This window comes from Lytechinus pictus, chromosome 4 (genome assembly GCF_037042905.1).
Source record: "Lytechinus pictus isolate F3 Inbred chromosome 4, Lp3.0, whole genome shotgun sequence".
In the NCBI taxonomy this organism is placed as follows: domain Eukaryota; kingdom Metazoa; phylum Echinodermata; class Echinoidea; order Temnopleuroida; family Toxopneustidae; genus Lytechinus; species Lytechinus pictus.
The window spans coordinates 10,917,239-10,940,345 of record NC_087248.1 but is presented as its reverse complement, the minus strand read 5'-3'; the positions used below and the strand labels follow the sequence as shown (position 1 = coordinate 10,940,345).

At 37.0% G+C, this 23,107-nt stretch overlaps 2 protein-coding genes across 2 annotated transcripts; one reads left to right on the top strand and one right to left on the bottom strand.

Moving 5' to 3' along the window:
- The first annotated feature begins 1,686 nt into the window (after positions 1–1,686).
- On the top strand, positions 1,687–5,658 carry LOC129259036 (monocarboxylate transporter 10-like). Its single transcript, XM_054897306.2, is given in 5 exon segments — positions 1,687–2,353; positions 2,870–3,010; positions 3,621–3,846; positions 5,042–5,485; positions 5,488–5,658. Coding segments are annotated over 5 exon segments (1,521 nt in total). The 5' UTR covers positions 1,687–1,729; the 3' UTR covers positions 5,574–5,658.
- Positions 5,659–13,692: 8,034 nt separating this feature from the next.
- Positions 13,693–19,766, bottom strand: LOC129258446 (juvenile hormone acid O-methyltransferase-like). Its single transcript, XM_054896718.2, has 4 exons — positions 19,463–19,766; positions 15,573–15,900; positions 14,644–14,779; positions 13,693–13,953 (listed from the first exon to the last, which is right to left on the bottom strand). Exons 2-4 carry the CDS (start codon positions 15,879–15,881, stop codon positions 13,778–13,780), a joined length of 621 nt encoding a protein of 206 aa, XP_054752693.2. The 5' UTR covers positions 15,882–15,900; positions 19,463–19,766; the 3' UTR covers positions 13,693–13,777.
- Positions 19,767–23,107: the final 3,341 nt, after the last annotated feature.

Below are 23,107 nucleotides of genomic sequence, written 5' to 3'. Positions count from 1 at the left end.
CGCTGGTTTCAATATTTACGAATACGAAATTTATTTCAGTACTTTCTACCCATCATCATGACTGTGTTATTTTGATATATCTATTTGCATTCGTTTTGATGAAAAAGTCTGAGAGTGAGAGCATGTTGTATGATATTTGTTCGCAGTTTATATAACATTCGTCAGCAAACGTCCTTGTGAAATGTTTTAAATTTTGTTTTTTTTGGCGAATACAGTTGCTATATCCATCCATCACAGTTGTCATTAGTTATGTTACAATTAAGTGGAACCAAAACCATATATCAGATGGGCCAGGACTGTGTGTCTGTTTGTTTTTAAAGGACAAGTCCACCACAACAAAAAGTTGATTCGAATGAAGAGAGGAAAATCCAACAAGCCTAACACTGAAACTTTCATCAAAATCGGATGTGAAATAAGAAAGTTATGACTTATTAAAGTTTTGCTTAATTTCGCAAAACAGTTATATGCACATCCTGGTCGGTATGCAAATGAGGAGACTGATGACGTCATCCACTCATTATTTCTTTTGCATTTTATTATGAAATGTTAAATACTCTAATTTTCTTCTAAGTTGTCAAGAGAAACAACGATCAATTTCTACCTGAACATGTGGAATTATCATTTTTTAATACTATGTTGTTCAGTCAGATGGGTCCTTATTGTCAAATCTGTAAAAAAAAATGATAATATTGTATAATTCAAACAATAAAGAAAAAAATAAATAGTGAGTGAAGGACAGGACATCATCGACTGTCTTATTTGCATGTCACCTAATTGTGCATGTAACTGTTTTGTGGAAAATAAGCGAAACTTTAAAATGTCATAACTTTCTTGTTTTACATCCGATTTTGATGAAATTTTCAGCGTTGTGCTATAGTTTGATATTTCTCTATTTATTCAAATGAACATTTCTCTGGGGTGGACTTGATCTTTAATTCTTTTGAACGAAGTCGATCCAGAGTGCAGTGGTTTCACGGTACACCCTTAAGCCCCCATCACACTTATTTCGAATCAAGCAGAATTGGCCTGAATGAAAGGACTATTGTTTGACCACCAGTTGGTCATTTAAATCTACTTCGAACACCGTTCAAAAATATCCCTCGAATGTTTTGAACATGACCAAAACCTTCGGGACGGCCAAAAGAAATGACAAAAATATTTCGAATGCACTCAGAATGCAGTCAGGATATTTAGAATGCCCCAAGAATGTCCAAGAACGTAGCACGAATTATCAATCTGACTCCATTGCAGTTCATTTTGACTAGTGTATGATGATACACCCGGTCAATTTACTGAATTTCAACTCCAGTTTGGTGAATTCATAAGTTCCTCCCAAAAATTTATAGATTTTTTGAATATTTTTTTCTTTCCAGCTTCTGCTTGATTCCTGCTGATTCCGAATAAGTGTGATGGGGGCTTAAACGCCGAGTTTGGGTGGCCCTTTTCAATACATGGTGTATACCCTGTAACCACCACACCCTTCTTCTTCGCCACAGAATTCTTTAGAAGATGTAGATCCAATATTTTCGACGACCGACAAAGATTATGTTATTCTTTCATGACTACCTGATGACCACTTTTAAGTGGGTGATTAGCTGAAAACATAAAATAATGATGACGAACCTTCAGGGATCACTTTCCTATAATATTTTGTCTTGATTAAACCTTATTATTGCTTTTTTTCACTACAGCATGGATCGGTGCCGTCTGCGCAGGACTCACATTCTTCATGGCCCCTTTCGCCAGTATCATCACGGACAAACTCGGTTGCCGACCCGCGGCTGTCATAGGTAGCGCCCTCGCTCTTGCTGGTGTCTTAGCCAGTTCGTTCGCAACCAAAATAGAACACATGTACATTACGTATGGATTTGCTATGGGTCTAGGCTTTGCCATCGCCTATCAACCCTCCCTTTACATCCTTGGGATATACTTTCAGAAGCGCTTAGGTGTCGCAAACGGCCTGGTCACCTTCGGCAGTGCCATCTTCACCATTGTCTTACCCATTGCCATGAAGGAGATCCTCAACAACCATGGACTTGGACCTTGCCTTTGGTTCCAGAGCTCCATCATCTTCGTCATGCTTGTTGGCAGTCTGACTTTTCGACCTCGACCGGAAGCGGTTGAGGTCCTGGACCTGAAGGAAGACTATACTTCCGTCCAGAGGACAGATGATGATAGTGACCTTCAGGAAAGTAGAGGATGCTGTAGGAGGCTGTGCAGGAGATTGAAATGTAGCAAGTGTTCTTGTAGCAGTATAATTGACGTCAGTATATGGAAGGAGAGAAACTACAGAATATGGGCCATAGGGGTCCCGCTAGGACTCTTTGGATATTTCGTGCCTTTCTTTCATTTGGTTAGTATAACATCACTTTGTGTGTCGATTGCTAAAGATGAATAAGTGGAAATTATTAAATTGCAAAAAATTGTAATAATACAAATAACATGGAGACACTCTGGCTGAAAACGAATTGATACGAGTCTTTGTGAAATCATTAATAAACTGACGATGGTGGAGACGAGGATGATATAATTAATATTAATTCCACGACACTTCTGAATTATCTACTTTCTGATTTTAGGTAAAGTCAAAAGTGTACCTTTTTAGTTAAAAAGATTTGGCGATTATTCCAAACACCATCTTGAAAATTCGCACTGAATAACGCATCGTAATAATGATAAAGCTATGGTGTACACTAGGTCGTCAACTCACTTTTGATTTCGAATGATTTTTCAGACCGTATAGTTTCTCAGCATTCCTTGACCTACACTTGGTGCAATTTTTTGTTCTGATATAGGAATCTGTTACCTCAACAGTCTATTCATCCCTTACAATTACAGTATGAACCAGTTTTTTTGTTCCTAATCGCAGGTGAAACATGTCAATGACACACTTCCTGAAGCCAGAGCAGAGGTTCTTATCATGTGCCTTGGTGCTACGTCGGGAATCGGTCGACTTGTCTCAGGATTCTTAAGTGACCATCCAAAGGTCAACCCCGTCTATATCCAACAGGTATGAACACAATGTTATTTCTACTAACCTACCTTTGTTAAATTATTTAAATAAACATTGTAAGTGTGCGCTTGACAATTGATTTGGAAATTTGCAAATTCTCAAAATCAGCCATTCGTCATCCAAGTTCGTATAACTCCATTCAGGGCAGAAGCTTGGAAATGTGTTGAGTGTGCTAAGAGCGGCATCCGAGCTGTTTATACAATCAACTGGTTTAATGCTCTTTTGGGGTACCACACGGCCAAGATCTCCTTCTTGGTATTCTTCTCTCTTAATTATTTCCTTTCCCTTTCTCTTACTTTGCTCTTCCTTTTCTCTTCTTGAAAAGCCATCGGTGGCGGGGGGCTGCCCCCTGTTGAGCCGCCCTGATTTGAAGCAATATAAATCAAGTATAGCTAAACCCGTCGCATATTTCTTATTACCCAAATCAATATGCAACATGATGTGGACCTACATTTTAATCCGCCGATTTTATTGCTTTATGAAATGAGGATTCTCCCTATAAATCGTACCGTAGAGTATTTTCCGAATTCCACATTGAAGAATAACAGTATTCATCAAAACACCGCCAACATGATAATCGCTTTTAATTTATCTTTTGTTTCATCAGATCGCCTTCCTTGTCATCGGCGTCTCGACAACGCTGATGCCCGTCATTCGAAACTTCATTGGTCTTTGCATTCTCATCCTCATTATGGGAGTTTTCGATGGTGCGTTCGTCTCGATGATGGGTCCCATTGCCTTCAATCTAGTAGGCCCGCAGAGGGCGTCCCAAGCCATCGGAAGTGTCCTAGGTCTCATGTCCATTCCGATGATGATTGGTCCTCCGGTAGCAGGTGACTACCTGATTTTTCTTTCTAAACACGTTTGGGTGTTTTCTCATATCAGGGTTCACTTAACCTTAGCCCTGTACTTAGAATAAATGTAGAGCAATGATGAAGTTTAAGATCACTTAGAAACAGCTGCTACTTTGTATATGATAACATGCAATATTGCCAGACTGTGTATGCTTGTATTCTCAATTTTAGACTGGAAAACAACGTACGAAAATATCTTACTGTGGTCATGATGGTCGTCACTTGTCAAAATATTATGGTGTCATTGACATAGAGGACAAGTTTTTTTTTTTTTTTTTAATATGAGTGTTCTGAAGATTCTCTGTCATAATTCAATTGAAATCGAGACGTAAGCAGCAGTCAATCCCAAACCTTACTGCAATGTTAGAGCGCCACCTTCATTACTGTTTTACTGATAAGTATTTTGAATAGAATGTAAATAATGAGCCTTTCTCCATTCCTTCTCCCAAGATTTGATTTAAAAAAATACGACATTGGAATTCTCCATTGTTGATACACAGATGAATATTTTCAGAGTAATGATGATAATAATAATAGCAGCTGGATTTATATATCGATTTAAGGATTACAAAGCGCAATAACACCGACTTTATAGCTCGTGCTGCTAATTTATCAGCAGCAGTCAGTGTGTCTATTCACAAGTACTCATTTCGCATGACGGGCTCTAGAACATTGGAAATCTATTGATAAATGCCCTTCATGACAATGAGCAACCAAGAAGTCTAGACAGCATTTTCCTCATGGACTCTGGACAAACGACATAATTTTTCGTCTGCTCCGAAACTTTGGACGAAACTGCTATTCCGGTTCACTAATTTTCGACAAAGACCTCCCAACAGTTTATTGTCATTTGACAGGCATTTTCAGTAAATTTACTGGATTCTTTAATCCGTCGTGCTTCGCGGAAGCGAACACATTCTGTTGATTGTTCTTAAACCAGACGGCCCTACTGAACGACAGTCCATGGACTGAGGTAGGTTCCGGTTTGAATTTAAAAAAATGAAATGAAAAGTAAAGTAAAATGATACACTTATGGTCCTTCAAATGAACTCAGTGCGTCTTTACTTCCAAAGCCCCGGGATGATTAAAATTAATCTTCTGATTACTTGAAATAATTCCAACGATTCACTTCCGATACGCGATAATATTCATCTCCCTCTCTTTCACGCCACAGGTTTGATTTACGACATGACCGGTACATACACAATCGCCTTCATCTGCTCAGGTGTACCTCCTATCGTCACCGCCTGCATCCTCTTTCTCCTTCGACCCGACTCGAACGAAAAGGACGTCGACGGCGAGAAGATCGACGCTGCCACAGAGAAAGAGCGAGAGGCAATGATGCCCCAGGGGGCAACATCGGCGATGGCGACTAAGGAGATGGAAGCAATGATGGGCAATGACTCCAGTGATGAGATAGCTGGGATAGGTAGGCTTCGAGGAGGGAGCACAGATGCAGGCTTCGATGACAGACGTGGTTTAGAGGATGACCGCGGAAGGAGGAGGAGTTACAGGAGAGATATTTTGTCACCAAGCGACACTCGCATCATCATGGAAAAACATGATTCGCATAGCAACGGTAATCATCATCCAAACGGCGTCCGTAGCAACGGAGAAATCTACAGATACGCTGGGGTCTTTACAGAGGGGTTCGACAGGAAAGGCGTTCCAGCCAATGCGTATGGACTGGAAGAGGAGGGGAGTAGATCGCCGTATGCGCAGCGGAATCGAAACCAAAGCAATCACCATGGTAATCAGAATGGGCGTGTCCACAAAGCCAAGGGTAACAAATTCGAGATGAATGGAATCGTTCACAGATTAGACTCTCACACAGATGAACTTGGGACTATGATCAACATCATGGACAGGGAAACTACTGTATAGACTTTCATCTTTGAAACCAAGGCACTGGTCCTTAACGTTGGTCCTTACTGCCAAGTTGTCATTGACTGACTGTTACTATAGTAACAGGTCAATGACCGGTTCTTTTCAGCAATCAGAATCAAGGATTTCATTGAAACCTTCAGGGAGTAACGAGTTGTTAGTGGTGACAGCAGTCATGAAAGGTGATCTTATGAAGATCTTATTCGCTTTCTTTCCATACAGCTTTATTATTTTGCCAAAAGTTGTACATGTATTTATGAACATAATCACAGAAACTGAGAACTGAGAGATTTGTATATAAAATAATATATGCCTGTGAATCGTGAGTAAAATGTATATATGTAATCATTAAGTATTTTAATTAGATTACGACGATGTGTACATTAAAGGGAATTTGATTGTAAATATATGCAAGATGCCTTAGATGGATACGAATACCTCCACCGCGCTTCTGTCGAAAATGATGCAAAAAAGGGATAGTGTGTGAAATCGTGAAGCAATGCGTCATCATTACGTTAGAAGTACCACCGAATAAAGCAAACTTGACAATTTGCTGCCTTGTCTCTTCATGGTATTCTGAAGGTTTAAATATTATACATGACTATTGTAGGAACATCTGGGATGTAGTAGCGGTATGACGGGCCGTTCATGCCACAAGCTGTCATTCACTCACTCGAATGGGTGAATGGTTACCATCACTCACTCGGGAGAGTGAATGATTGATGAGTTTTATCCAATCAGAGAGCTAGAGTCGTTATCGAGACCCCCCTCACTGAAGTGTTTGTACATTCACTCAAGTGGTTGTACATCCACTCGAATTGTGGATCCACTCGAGTAGATTTAAATCCACTCGAATGGATGTAAAACCACTTCAGCAAGGGGGATCTCTATAACGATTCTAGCTCTCTGATTGGATGAAACTCTTCAATCATTCACTCTCCCGAGTGAGTGATGGTAAAATATGTACAAATCATTCACTCACTAAGCATGCTCGAGTGAGTGATTGAATGACGGCTTATGACATAAACGGCCCGTCATATAGCGGGGCTGTTTTCCTTTTTTTTTTGGGGGGGGGGTGTATGATACTGATGAACAAGAAAGGACAAGAAAACCTAGAGGGTCCAAAGTTAATTTCAGCATTATTTGCTCCTCACAGTATATTCAAAATTCTTGAATTTCCACAATATGCAGTATACCACGTAATGAGTTAGTTATAAAATAACGTTAAGGAGGCGCGTATTCTGAAATGCCCCATGTTTCCTTTCCCTTATTTATCATATCAAAATGTACACAAGGTGTATATGGGATTTAAAATGTGTTTTAACAAATCCTTAATACTTGGAATTTATATCACTCCGGTAATTATTTATCTTTACTGCATAGTAATTAGTTTGAGTGTAAGTACTAATACCGACTTACACTTCATGGGTCACAATTTTTCTCTAATCTATAGGGCAATTATTCCTCGAGGGTTTTGTGCTATGAAGACATTATATTGTAAACATGACAGGAATGTTTGGAATAATTATTATTCCATGTGACAGTGTTCAAAGAAGATATAGAGACAAAAATTCATGTAGGATTTAAACGACTTTTATCATATATGTACATGGAATATCCATAATGAGCTATTTGCCATTTTCAATACAAGCGGGATATTTTTTAAAGTAGGCCTATATCTTTCGTCGAAATTAATCAGCAATGATTATTGCTCGTCCCACCGAACATAATCTGATGCTTCTGAATACCCTTCTTGTGACCATATATCTAAAAGAGATATGCTGCATTTGGGTTGGAATCCAATCACTTTGTGATAAGTTGTCTATATTACAGTGGTACTTGTATAGCATTAGTTACTTTCTTCGGAGACCGGAAGTTGTATTACATTTCGTCTAAAAGTAAAGAGAAGACGTTTTATTAAGTTATAGGCATAACAAGTGTATTGATCATTCTGTCGTATATCTACAATGTGCCTTCAGATGTTGTTTGAAGGTTTGCATGGTGGTTCTTCAGGAGATGAAGAAGACGGACAGTCAACCTGCCCGAAACGTCGAGTCTCTCTACTACTCATCATCTCTACTCGCCGACTCAAGCCAGCATCTCCTCATTAGCTCTACTACTCAAGCTGTTCTCAACTCATCAATCTTTCCTGGTTTACAGTCCTTTTCCGGACTACTTTCAAGAAAGAATACTCTACTCTCAAATCTCCACTTTCTCGCCTATCCATTTCTTCTCTTCTTCTATCCACTGTTTCTATAACACTTCACATTGTGTACCGTAAACCACATCAGCGAATGTGCCTTCAGTTATAATGAAATCGTATACTGATCTTCCATGTTGTATTTAGCTAGAGATGCTTTTAAATACATTTCCTATACAATGTGCAATAAAGAAATTCAGTCAAAAATATTTATTGCTTTCCGTAGCGTCTTCTGTCACGAATATTGAATTCAATAATCTTGAAAAGTTAGCGAGTGAGACACGAAGCATCATTTTTTTTAAGTTGGATTTCGATTGATTTGGATAGTCAGTGCGAGCTAGTGGAAACGTTATTGTTATCGCCTGACGAGTTACAAAAGATGAATAGGAAGACATATATATTATTTTAGATTATATAGATAGATGATAGATAGATAGATAGATAGATAGATAAAAAAAATACATATCTTCATTTAATATCAACAAGAATATACAAAAATATTTACCAAAAAAATGAAGCAAATACGGATGGAATGAAATACCTTAAAATATATACTGTAATACCATAAAAAACAACTAACTTTGCCCCCAACCATCTAATGATGTAACTTAATAATACTCAATATTGAATGATTTGCAGAAAAAAAATCACCATTATCATTGCATCCCTAATTCCATTTTACATCGAGCTACAACATTCATTTACATAATTATACACTTCACACACACCCTCACACTCCAAACACACACACACACACATGAGCAAACATACATGTATAAATATGTTTATGAACATTTATTGTTTTTCGCGAAATAGGGTACAAAAAAGAAGAATCTGCAAATCAGATTGATACAAGAGAGAGGGAAATTGAAAATAACTGGTACAAAATCAATCATGAACATTCACACCACGATATACACTCGCACCACACTAGGCACATCCTACCTGTTCACACTCAAATCTTTATTCACCTTCATTTCATCCCATTTCTGTAAATGTAAACTGAACTTGCCTGATTTCGTTTCCAGGCGATTTTCTTCCTCTATACAACCCGTAATATATTTCAGTGTATTTTAATGAATGAGGGTACCAGGCCCTCAGCTCTGGAATTAAAAATTGCATATTTTATAAATAAAATAACAGAATCAACTCATTTATTTCTATTAGAATTTCCAGGTAATCCTAAGAATATATATCCCTCCAATCCATAGTTCTCAATTCAACTAAACAAAAATGATCAATACAAAATGGCCACAGAGGTTTAACTTTCATGCATGATTCCGGTTCTGTACAACAAAACGAGCAGCAATTGAAACCAAATCTCTGCAAAAGTAATTATCCCCATGCACGAAATCAAATCTCTTAATTAAATGTCAATTAATTTCATTTTCAACAGAACAAAGTAAAGTGGTCGAAATAATTACAATGAACTTATACAGACAATATAAATTAAGGCATGCACACTCACTCACATGTGCTTATGTGTGAGCGCATATAGGCCTTCATCTAATTATTAAAAATCATATAAACATTGCAAGATTGGTCGATATATATTAGATGACTAGATAATGTGAGTGAGGGGGAGAAAGATTTGATATTTTTTGTTAAGCTCATAAATAAATAAAATAGTAATAAACACTCCATCACTTGCCAGACATAATCATTCTATCAATCTCACCTGAGAGGTAATGTAAGAGGATATATAAGAGGATAGGCCTATACAATGATTTTCTATTTGCAGGTCGCAGACCATTCATTTCCTAAGATTCTGGATACATAACACTCTATAAACACTTACCAAATTAGATGATAAAAAAATCTTTATTTGAACCAATGATTTTATGGATGAATACATGGGTAATGTTTATTCCTTTCTTTCTTAGCAATAACTATGTATCGAATTGCCTTAGAAACAGATTAAAAAAATAAGGAATAATACAAGGTGATTAAATACAGTCTCAAGTGCCTGGGGAAAACAACAACTTACATTATTTTCAAGTACTTCGTATAAGAGGCTCAGACGTTACTCGATTAACCGCATTGCAGATTGACAAAGTATTCTATATAGCTCATATGAGTCGGCAAATATCTTAAGAAGTAAACTTCTTATTAAGACTGTTATGTGAAACTATTCCAAGTAGTTTACAAATAAGTTTTAACCGGGCCTTTTCCAGTTCACAGATGTTTCTCTCTCGAAGATTGTATCCTTGTAATTGAAATACGTTGGTAAACCATGTAAACGGTCTGTTATACAACATTGATAACGTTTAAAAATAGGTCATTAATGTTGTGTCTTGGATCTATACACACTATCTATTACCTGGTTGGATTCAATGCTGTAGTACTTTAGTATAGTGTTTATTTTTTTCAAAATGTCAATATTTGTGAAATTTCTTTTAAAAACCTAAGGTTGTTTCATACGGAGCCCGGGAAGGGACATGGTAAAAATATTTTCATCTCGTTAAAACGAGATAGTTATCTCGTTTTAATGAGATAGTATCTCGTTAAAACGACATAGTATCTCGTTAAAACGACATAGTATCTCGTTAAAACGACATAGTATCTCGTTTTAATGAGATAGTTATCTCGTTTTAATGAGATAGTATCTCGTTTTAATGAGATAGTATCTCGTTAAAACGACATAGTATCTCATTAAAACGAGATACTATCTCATTAAAACGAGATACTATCTCATTAAAACGAGATACTATCTCATTAAAACGAGATACTATCTCATTAAAACGAGATAACTATCTCATTAAAACGAGATACTATGTCGTTTTAACGAGATACTATCTCATTAAAACGAGATACTATCTCATTAAAACGAGATACTATCTCATTAAAACGAGATACTATGTCGTTTTAACGAGATAACTATCTCATTAAAACGAGATACTATGTCGTTTTAACGAGATACTATCTCATTAAAACGAGATACTATGTCGTTTTAACGAGATAAAAATATATTTACCATGTCCCTTCCCGGGCTCCGTAGTTTCATACCACCAAAAGGCTTGCAAACAAAGCATTGATCAATACATGCGATTGAAGTTCACAGTCATGGATCCCATCTTTATAAAATAATGCCTGCATATATAGGCATGGACATGCAATATCTCGTGAGCAAATAAACTGATTTGAAGCTGAAAGTCACGGTGCAGAGAGCTAGAGAGAAGTAAGTTTCGCGGTTTTCAGGCCAAACCCTCCACCCTCAATCACCCTGATGGTTTATTTCCAATTCGTCTAATGCCAATTCGTCCAATTGCCAACTCGTCTACTATAATTTTGTCTATCATCAGTTCGTCTACTCACAAGATTGTCTACTTTCATCTAGTCCAATGCCATTCCGTCTAATAACCAGATGGTCCAATTGCCATTTAGTCCATTTATCATTTGGTCTGATTAAACTTAAGTGTTAATTGTGCAAACTGAATGAAAAGGAAATGGGTATTAGACCAACTGGTTATTAGACGAAATGGTAATAGACGAATTGGTGATTAGACGAAGTGATGATTGAACCAAATGGTTATTGGACCAAATGGTTGTTAGACGAAATGTTGATAGACGGAATGGCATTACACTAAATGAAGGTAGACCATGTGGTGAGTGGACGAATTGGCAATTTACCACACGATCACCGGGCTCAGTCCCTTTACAATGACGTCATAAAGAAAAAGTGAATCTGGACATAACGTACCTTGAAAATAATGACAAGTGGAATTACTAACACGGGTATTTTTAGTACAACTTTGTGGTGATAATTATGATCGTTTACATATCTGTTGTTTGGATTGATAACAAATCGAGCATGAATCTGTACAACATGTACGAGGAAGTATAAACATACAATGAAAACCATACGGCATTGCAAATATATTTGGTAATATTGATTTCGAAGACCAACCCGATTTTTTAATGTTATTTTGGTTCCCTCCCTCAATCATTCTTTTCCTTTTTAGAACCCAACCCCTATGTGAAACAGAATTCCAAGATCATTTTTAATTCATGATTTTGCCTCATAGTGTTTAGATCAAAATTTCTAATTGGGGCCCATTACAAAAAGTTTAGGTTATAGTTACAGCACACGATTATCATATTACGCCTATAGGGAGTTTTCGATCCCACGAAGCACGACGAATTCAAGAACACCGTAAACATATTCAAAATGCCCGTCAAATGACAATGAACAGCTAGAGAGTTTTTGTCGATAAATATGTGAATCGGAACAGCAGTTTCGTCCTATATTAGTTTCGGAGCTGACGAAAAATTGCAAATATGTCGTTTGTCCAGAGCCGAGGGCGGAACTGCTGTTTTGATTCACAACTTCTTCGACAAAGACTTCTTGGTTGCTCTTTGCCATGGACGGCATTTGGCAATACATTTCTTGAAGGACAAGTCTACCCTAACAAAAAGCTTATTAGAATAGAAAGAGAAAAATCAAGCAAGCATAACACTGACAATTTCATCAAAATCGGATATTAAATAAGAAAGTTATAAAAATTTAAAGTTTCGGCGCTTAATTTCTCAAAACAGTTATATGCACATCCTGTTCAGTATTCAAAAGAGGGGACCGATGCCATCACCCACTCACTATTTCTTTTGTATTTTATTATATGAAATATGAAATATTTTGATTTTCCTGTCATTGTCATGTGAAACAAAGTTTCATTCCTCCCTGAACACGTGAAATTCCATTATTTTAACATTTGTGGTTCAAGCAAAGGGGTCCCAATTGTCAAATTCGTAAAAATTGAAATATTGTATAATTCAAACAATAAAAAACAAAAGAAAAAGTGAGTGAGTGACATCATCGACTCTCTCATTTACATATAACTGAATTGAGCATAGAACTGTTTTGTGAAAAATAAGCGAAACTTTAAAATGTCATAACTTTCTTATTTTACATCCGATTTTGATGAAGTTTTCAGCGTTATTCATGCTTGATTTTTCTCTATTTATTTTAATCAACTTTTTTCTGGGGTGAACTTGACCTTTAAAACCGTTCTGAGTCGCGATGCGAAAACTCATTTTGTCGCAAGAGCAAATGTCTTGTTACCAACTTCAGTGCTCTACAACTTATGTTATTTAGATTGCCTTTATCGTTTATGTAATGTAAAGTTAGAAGAGTCAATTATTGAGCATGAAGGCCCCTACCATGATTTCCTTTCTGCATTTCTCTTTGAAACTGTACTTTCACTTGCCAGGACCATGGATACATTAACGGATGCTTTGTTTTGTAGTAGTGTTTATTATTATTTTATTATTCACTTCAAGTTCATACATACATAGTCTAGAAAATATTATAGAAAATAATATAACAAATTGATTGCATCTGAGTAGACACGAAGTCAAATAACATTATAGAAAATGACATTTTCGATGACCTTGCAGCTGAGCAATTAGGAAAGATAACATAACATTAAAAAATTAACATTGGAGACATTTAATTGGCATTTGTTCTTAATTTATCCTCTGCAGCATTAACATAATGAAAATACAGAAAATCATTCGATAAGTACCTCTTAAAGGACAAGTCCACCCCCAACACAAAGTTGTTTTGAATAAAAAAAAATCACACAAGCATAACGCTAGATATTTCATCAAAATCGGAGGTAAAATAAGAAAGTCATGACTCTTTTTTAATTTCGCTTAATTTCAAACAACAGTTATATGCAAATCTGGTCTGTATGCAAATAATGACTGCTGGTGTCCCACACTCACTATTTATTTTGCATGAAGGCCTATATGGCAGCGGTGTGATAATTAAATGCGTATCAAACCGATGGATGCATTTGTGTCAGTCAGGTCAAAAACTTGAAAGCGTCATTCTTTGGTAGCCACAATGGTCACGTGTTCACTTCTACCCATGTCACCATAGAAGACATTGCCACTTCTCTTAGGTGTGACGTCACGCATATACTTATATACGTCATCGATGAATTCATCGTGGTGTTCCGCAGGGATGTACTTTATCGGGTAAAATAGGCAACGTAATTGTTCTGTGTGTATTGCATATATAAAAGGTGAGAAATAAAATTCAATTAGGAGACAATTCAAATAACCATATTCAGCTTACATTAATTCAACCATTGTAAAAGAACAATTATAAAGACAAAAAGAAATGCAGTCTTCCTACGAGATCGAGGATTACGTTTGTCGACATAAATCATTTTTTCTGTTGAGCCTAATCTTATAAACATTTCTTTCAGTTACACACGATGCCGACCGAGGTGTATGGTTGACTTATACGTGGTTAAAATGACTACGGTTTATATTCCAGATTACATTTAAGTTCAGGCTCAGGTCCAGAGCAAATGTCGTATCATCTAGGTAACACTGTGGAATGATCCCCCCCCCAAAAAAAAAAAAACTGATGTGGACATGATATCCAGCATGCATGGCCTTTGAATCTGCTCCTGTCCGTACGCAGAATTTTTTCGGGGGGAGGGCAGGACTCGTAAAATTTTTCGAAGAATCTCAAAAGCGAGGGAGCAAAGCGACCGAGCTTGTCATTGAGGCGATTTTGCACTTTCCAAACTGAAGTTGAAGGATTTCTTGCACACTTTTGGTGATTTTTCTTTACAATTATCAGTAAAAAAAAAATAATAATAAGTTTTCTGGAGGGCAAGTGCCCCGCCCCCCCTTCCTTGCTGCGTACGGCCACAAGGCAAACTACTAGCTGAACTTACTTTTGATGTCACATTCCTTCCATTCAACCCAAGGGGATTGCTTCACCTCTGAATGTCTAATGGTGAAACCCACTGATCTCATAATGTCTAGAAAGCTCTCAGTGCTTTTTATTGGAAATACCTCGTAGTTGCACTCCTTGATACATATTTCGTGTGACAAAAAAGAAAGAAAAACAAATTCTTACAATGCAATTTGCAAGTGGGTAATCCACTCTAACTGTGTTTGATTTCGCAGGATCATATTCTCCTTTAATACTGTAGTAAGTTAAATAATTGGCGTACAGCCGAATGTATAATTGCGATTCCGATTTAAAAAAAAAGAAGATTTTAGCATCAAATCAAAGTGGAAGTCCATTTGATAATTGTGGCCACAGTGATAATAATTTTTTACTTCAAGAATGGAATCACGGTCGATTGGGAACTAATTTATGCAGATTCTCATTTCTAAAGAAGTACTGAAAAAAAATACACAGGTGCAATGCAGACTTTGATGGCGATGTGTGATGCCGGCAGTTATGGGAAAACTAAAAAGTGATTTGTGTTGAAAATGGATAATTGGTAATATATATTATATCCTATTTAATTTGATCATAAAAGATGGATATCATTATGGTGACATTGTGTCTTGAAATTTATTTTAGAATAAATAGTGTTAGATTAGACCAAATGGATAGGCCTGTTAGACGAAATGGGTATAGCCTAAGTGGAAATTTGACAAATAAACTAAATGGCATTTAGAATAAATGATTAGTAGACGAACTGGTGGTAGTCAAGTAGAATTAGACCGACCATGTTGGATGAGACGAAAAGGACTAGACGAAGCAGGCGTAGACCAATTATTGGCAATTTACCTACTGATCATTATTTCCAGAGAAAAAGTAATAATTTTGACCCTGTAGGCCTATAGGACGGGATTCTAATTAATATACCTGTAGATATTGCCCCCATTGTGCATGCTTTCGAATCCAAGCATCGCAAGTTTCACCGTAGGAACTATATTCCGTTAGGAGTTGACACCGTGTAACAAAGCCAAGGAGGAATAAACCACCAGGTTTAAGGCACTGGTAGACGTTCTTCAGTACATTATTCTTGTCGAAACACCAATGAAGAGTAGTCATGCTCAGGATTTTGTTGAAACTTTCCCGCCAATGCGTAAGATGAGCACCAAACGTCTGCGCGTCTTCTTGAAAGAATTGAATGTTGGGCCCCGAGTTTTCCAACTTTGCGTATTCTATCATGCCAGGAGAATGTCTAAACCTGCAAGAAACCAATATCACGGAAGCTTTTAAGGGCCATCGACTTGACGAGATGGCTATAGATATTTCATCTTGCCATGTCCACATATTAACGTTACTATGTCGACTCGGCGAGTTACGCTATCTCGCCAAGTTGACTTATAAATAGTTGTATGTCGACTTGGCGACTAAGTGAGATACAGTCTATCTCGCCAAGTCGGCCCCCAAAAAGTTGTATGTCCACTTAGCGAGTCAAGTAGACTTATAAAAGGTTATATGTTGTGGTGGCAAGATACGTCCACCACGTATCTCAACATGTTGACATACAACTTTTTAAAAGTCAACTTGGCGAGAGAGTGTATATCTCGCCAAGTCGATGGTACGTACTTCAAAGCTTCCGTGCAATATAAAAGTATCTCAATGGTAAACATGTTAATCACCTAACAGAGTCATATATTGTTTTAAGATGGGGCAAAATCCCCATGTTAGGTATTCAATGAAAATGAAACTATTAACGTGTAAAAAACAAAAACAAAAAAGCGACACCAAAGGAGAGAAACACATAAATTATTATCAAAAATGTAATAAATATAAACTCAATGTTAGATAGGGCGTCTACGGAAGCTTAAAAGCTTCCGTAGACGTCACATTTCTGTTTGTGGCCATGTTTTACTCAGGCGTGGGGGGGGGGGAGGGGGCTGCTTGTCCTGAGACACACAAGTTGCAACCTGAATTGGCCTACCCCCGTTTTGAGTCCGTACTGTAACATGAATGGCAGAAGTAAGTCTGATCGCTACCATGTTCATTTATTAATAGTAATTGTGTAAAATATGCTGCAATACACATCTTCCTTATTTCTGAACTCAGGTTTATTTGGTCTAAATTTGCGGTTGTAACTAATGATAACCAATTATTTTGACGCAAATCTTTAATAATACAGAATATATTAATCAGCTCATCTGACACCCCTATCATAACGGTTCGGTGTAAAAATGGTAGAGGTAATCATGGTAGAGGTAATCATGGCAGAGGTAAAAATGGCAGAGGTAATAATGGCAGAGATAAAAATGGCAGAGGTAATAATGGCAGAGATAAAAATGGCAGAGGCAATAATGGGAGAGGTAAACATGGCAGGGGTTATAATGGGAGAGGTAAAAAGGCAGAAGTAAAAATGACAGTATATATATATTGCCAGTCTTAAACCCCCAAGTAATGAATTGTCAAAAAGCCCCCGCATGTACATAGATCAAATAAGAAGTGCATGTCACCATTATGCATTGATGGTATCATTATGTCTTCATCGGCCTAACGAATCCGGTGGGGGTGTAACGTTCGGGCTTTTAAAAAAGAAATCAAAGGACATATATTTTTCATTCAAATTATCAGAAGAAAAATGATACTGCACTGTTCTCATTCATCTTTTCATAACATTCCTTTTTGTCTGGCTGGTTCTTTTGATCTAAACTTTGCAGGTTTACCGATAAAAAAGGAGGAAGATTAGACACGAGAGATGTGGAGAGACAGAGAGGGTTTTGGAGTGGGGAAAAAACAGGGAACATAGAGGGGATGCTTAGACGTTGAAATTGTCACGAACGATTGTGGTTAAATATTTTGTCATTGTTTCTATGTCGTCTGTACTACTGTATTCTTTTTAAATATTTGAATGACAATTAATAAGCATGCATTCCCAGGTTCGGCACTGAATTTGTAACTTATGAAAATCAATAATAATCTTGATTTGCCTGGTAAACCACTTTGGGGTCGATCGATGGTCTGGTTCAGATTCTTTAAATAAAATAATACCTTGGACCTTTACCACTGCTTCCAATATGATATTGAATATAAACGCCTTGATGATCATAACCCTTGGAAGCGGGAGTGATGTTTGGTATTTTGTACACCATAAGCAGCACCCCCTGGAAATTAGGCTGGTACAATAAAATGCAGAGATTTGACAGAAGAGGAAACTTTGTTTCTAATTTTTATTATTTTTCAGACCTAAATGAACTTCATTTATTGGAATAAATCCCTTTTTGTCATTTCCCCCCTTCTGAACCAAATCCCTTTTCATTTTGGAGTGAAAACTTTTTTCTCAGTTGGCTTTCTAACAAACCAGAACTGCGTATCTCTTTCATTTTTTCCTCTGCGATCTTTACCTTTGACATTTTTAACTCCGCCATTTTTACACTGTAAGAAAATTTCTACTTAAAAAAATAAAATTCCTGCAGAATCTCGAGAACACCTGTAATCTTACTGCACTGTGTAATCTTACATACATTTGTGTAAAGTTACAGAAAATTGGTATTTGGTGTTCGTAACCTTACAAATTGCAATAGAACTGTTTCCCCTTGTTTAAACAGACCTGTTCTGTAAAATTGTAGAAAAAAAAATTGTTTAAAAAATCTTCCTGTTATAAAATGATTTTGTTATTCTTTTTCTGTAAAATCTGTTTTTTAATTTTTCTTCTGTAAAATCTTGTTTTTTCCCAACAGTGTACCTCTGCCATTTTTATCTCTGCCATTTATGCCTCTGCTATATACTTCCGCAATTTTTACCTCTGCCATTTTTATCTTCGTCATTTTTACCGTTGCCATTTTTACCTTTGCCATTTTTACCTGGCACCATATCATAACTATCTGGGAAGAACAGCCATGATAGAATGCTGAAAGACATGAAAGAGCATATTATATATAAAGAAATTTACAACGGTAACACAATTTTAGCACAGAGTTAGTTGAACTAAGCTAAAGGTCAAGTCCTTACCAGAAAAATGTCCCGCGGGGGGCACTTCCATTAATATTGACGAGTGGATACCATGCGCGACCATGGGATCTCGAAAAGCACCCTAAACAAGTATTTTCCATATTCTGAAAATGCACCCCTTAACAAGTACTGGCGTGTGAAACCCTACCCTTAACAAGTATTGGAACCAAAACGATACTCTTCGCAAGTATTCCTTGAATTGAATTCGTAAACAAGTACAGCGATATTTTAATCGTTATGTCACGGACGTCGGTTTTACCTTTACCTACATCATCAGTGATCATTGGGTTTAGTACGGCCCCACCTCCCACACCTCGTGCAAATCGTACTTTAAACACGTAGTGTTGACTGGGCTCGGTGTAAAAATGGCAGAGGTAAAAATGGCAGAGGTAAAAATGGCAGAGGTAAAAATGGCAAAGGTAAAAACGGCAGAGGTAAAAATGGCAGAGGCAAAAATGGCAAAGGTAAAAATGACAGAGGTGAAAATGGCTGAGGTAAAAATGACAGAGGTATAAATGGCCAGTCTTGAACCCCCATGCCAAAAAGTCCAAAAGCTCCTCCATTTACAGTAGATTAAATAAGAAAGGTTCTGAGAAGAAAATAAGAATTATAATGTTTGACTAATTGAAAGGGTAACATTTTTAAGTCATACTTTAGATCTTCTGCACCAAATTGATAACACTTGAGTTGGTATTTCTTTTTTTCCTGGACTTACATGCACGGCCCTCTCATATCTCGTAAACCCCTTTTCCTTTTTAGTGCTGATCGACTATCGTTGCCAAAAAGTTTTGGTCGTCTTTGTAGCAGTCGTCTTTACTCACCAGTAACTGAGCTTACTTGAGGGGACAGCATTTTACACAATCTCCCAGAACCGCATCCAACATCGAGCACGTCGTCGTTTTCATCGAAATCGATCCACTTCATATCTTCGTCCCGAATCCGATTCTGGACATAAACCGAGCTAATCGCATCGTAATGTCTTGCCATGTCCACCGTATCTGTATTCATTTTTATTTTGCTATCAAAATAAAATATTTAAAAATCACGACATATGTTACCTCAGGCGATGGTTTGTGTAGGCTCCACTACACTGCACTACCGCTAGGGTAGGTTTTAGTAAAGTGTACTGGAGCCGACACGAACCATTGCCTGAGGTTGACATAGGTTGACCATGGTCCAGTGACACAAAGTTTAGCACTTTGTTTATTTAAAAGAGCAATTCTGATTGTTTATTTAAAAGAGCAATTCTGATTGGTTCCTGCAACGATAACCTTGAGAGGTCATTTCGGTTCGCGAATTAACCTTTGTGTTAGGGGGCTCAGTGACACAATTCAAGGTTTCGATAAAACGCATATTTGAAATCACAAATTCTCATTGGTACTCGGTCATTCTTCACAAAACGTGCCTATACAACAATGATCTTGATGAGCCATTGAAAGTTTGTGGATTTATTGCTATTCAGAAATGTTAGTAATCCCTTCGCAAGCGCTTTCCATAACGCTGAGAATCTTTTTTTCAAAAGCCCTTCATACCAAAGCAGTCTTTGTAGAAAATAGCAGCAGTGTCGTCCTGGACTCTGGACAAACGACATAATTATATTTGAAATTTTTTGTCCGGTCCCAATCTGAACCTCTAGGAAGAACAGAACCTTTATATCAATGGCTCTTAATAGATTGATCCATCCGTATATTTTGTATGTGCATGTTTATATATTTATATTTAATCTCATATCTTGTGCAATGCATTTTTTTGTGATTTTTATTCGGTAATAAATAAAACCAAACCTCTAATCTGTCCATTGTGATTTGACGGGCATTTTTAATAGATTCTGATCGTTGCAGAAAGCGTCTACGAAATGGATGCTAGAATACGCTACTTTTATGATAGTACTCCATATCACAACAGTTTGGGGGTATTTATGATCTCATTCGACGGTGTCACAACATTTGCTCCTGCGACAGTTATTAAGGTCTTAATATCTTAGAGGGCATATATAGGGTTAGAGTTAGGCTTGTACAGAGCTTTTGGTTCAGAATAATGTAAAGATAAGGATTAGGATTTATTTAGTTTCGGAAGTTGGATTTTATGTTTGGCTTATAGATGCAGATTTTCCATCGGAGTAATTGTCGCCGGATCAAATGTCCTGGAACCCATGCAGGGAGAATCGCCGTAATGCATAGGGCGCCGGGGAACTTTTTTTTTTAAAGTTTTTTTTTTTTGTTCGGGGCGGGGGGGGGGGGCTGACCATTATCACAATCAGATGGTAGTATATACTTTTTGTACATATTTATTGAACAATAATGGTGGGGGTACTGTAAATGTGTGATGTGGATTGAATTTACTGGCTCTACTTTCGGGGATTACCATAATGTAAAAAAAAACCCGCAACATAATGACCTCGTCTAAAAACTAGGTCCGATATGAATCTATTGCCGGTAATATATTTCCTTTCCTCTTTTGAGTCAAGGCCAGTCATTTAATGTCATTTAACAATACTTAAGTTTAGTCTAACATTCCAATTTTCCAGAACTCCACTGACAGTCGATTTTCTTTGTTATTTTTTTTTTTGGGGGGGGGGGATTTCTGTAAATTTATAAACTAGAATCCTTCCCGAAATTTTTTTTGATAGCTTTTTGATACTTAGATTTAGTGATTAGTCATGAGAAGCAGTGAAAAGCATGGAGTGTGGTATTATAAAATAAATAAGGAAGAAAGAAATGCAGATAATTAATTTTAATCGAGTGTATTGCTGCGATATACATTTTCATGTAAAATCGCAAATATCAAGCAATAAAACACACTTTAAATAATGCCCTCTTCATCATTATCATTTCAGGGCATACACATTCGTAGCAATGTGATAATGAATTGAAAATTTTACATCCACTTACAAGCAGTAGAGTTATGAGTAAAAAATATTTGAGGAGGCTAGAGATGGCGTATTGAGATTTTTTTTAAGCTGTCAGAGAGTGAAGCGAGCGAGCAAAAAAATTAACTTTTTAAAACGAAAATCTAATTTCATGATAGAGTCTGACATAATTTTCTTACAATGACATATTTCACCCCTTTTCCTTTCTTTTTATTTCCCTTTTTCTTGGTCCTGAAATAGTTGGGGGGGGGGGGGGTTATGTCCCATTATCCCCAACTGTACCCCCAATTCTTACAGGGAATGTACCAAAAGCTTTAATCATACATTACTTGTGTAAATGACCCTTTTTATTTCCATCCCATGGCGATATAATCAAAATAAGGGAAAGCATTATTATCATATCTTTTCAGCAATGAGGGTTCGAACCTGCCTAACACGGAAGGTTTACAATTAATCGCGATATAAAAAGGGTAACTCAAAATCATTGTTGCACACGCATTCTTCAAAATACTTACCAGAACCAATGAGAGTTGTTAATTCATATTGTAATCCATCCCAAAATATTGTGATGTAGGGCTCATGTCATGATCGCACCAAACATTATATTATAACACCTCCTATTATAGAATAACAATTACCGTAACCCGTAACTGCATTCCAACAATTTGACCAAGGTAATAATGTTGACAAAAGCTGTATAAACGAATACAAGATTGTGATCATCAGTAGGGATCTTATTTACAGTCACGAAGATATCTACTCCATTATTTCATGACAAATGTCCTCTTAGCCAATTACCTGGAGCTATTTCAGTAGCTTGTAACGGATTTCTGGTTGATTTTGGTTGGTTTGTGAAACAGGATCCTGGAAGGAAGGATATCGCGCAAACTAAATAGACAGTGCGCCAGGGCCTTGGGAACAATTTTTAGATATATCGTTGGGAGTGAGGGGGATATCATGCCCCCTATATTTTTGTTTAGATTGAAAAATATGAAATGCAATAATGGCAAAAAAAAACAGATTTGGTCGATTTCTAACAGGAATATAGATTTTGTAAAACGTATCATACTGTATAATGGACTGAATATAGCAATTACATACCATGTACATGTACATATATATTGATGCAATTTGCAATCTGAAATAACAAAGAGTACCCCTTTACTTAAACATGCAATTACATTTACCGGGTTCTTCCGCTTGAACTTAGGTGCGTAGGCGGATCCTTTAGGGCGGCTAAGCATGGGCCGTCCCACCTCCTTTTGGCGGTGCAAATAAAGGGGGGAAGGAAGAAGAAACGAAGATATAAAAAAGGACAAGATAAGGGAATGAGAAGATGAAAAGAAAGCAAAGGGAAAAGAAAAGAAGTTAACAATAAAAGGAGCAAAACAAGTGAAGAAAGGAGGAAGGGAACAGTTGGCGAGTAACAAAATTGTCAGTTTACTCGATCAAAACAAAAATTCCTCTCGCGCTTCGCGCTCGCATTTTTAAGGGGATACTAATATAATAATAATAATGATAATAATATGCATTTATATAGCGCCATCTATCTAGAAATATTCTATTCCGAGGCGCGATGTTATTATTATTATTACCC

What these genes read in the sequence shown, in the direction of transcription:
- LOC129258446 (XM_054896718.2), bottom strand. Translation starts at nt 15,881, where the DNA reads ATGATAGAATACGCAAAGTTGGAAAACTCGGGGCCCAACATTCAATTC. An exon ending in AATGGGGGCAATATCTACAG is followed by an intron (nt 14,780 to 15,572) that starts GTATATTAATTA and finishes ATATGTATCAAG; the next exon opens with GAGTGCAACTACGAGGTATT. An exon ending in GAAGGAATGTGACATCAAAA is followed by an intron (nt 13,954 to 14,643) that starts GTAAGTTCAGCT and finishes CAATACACACAG; the next exon opens with AACAATTACGTTGCCTATTT.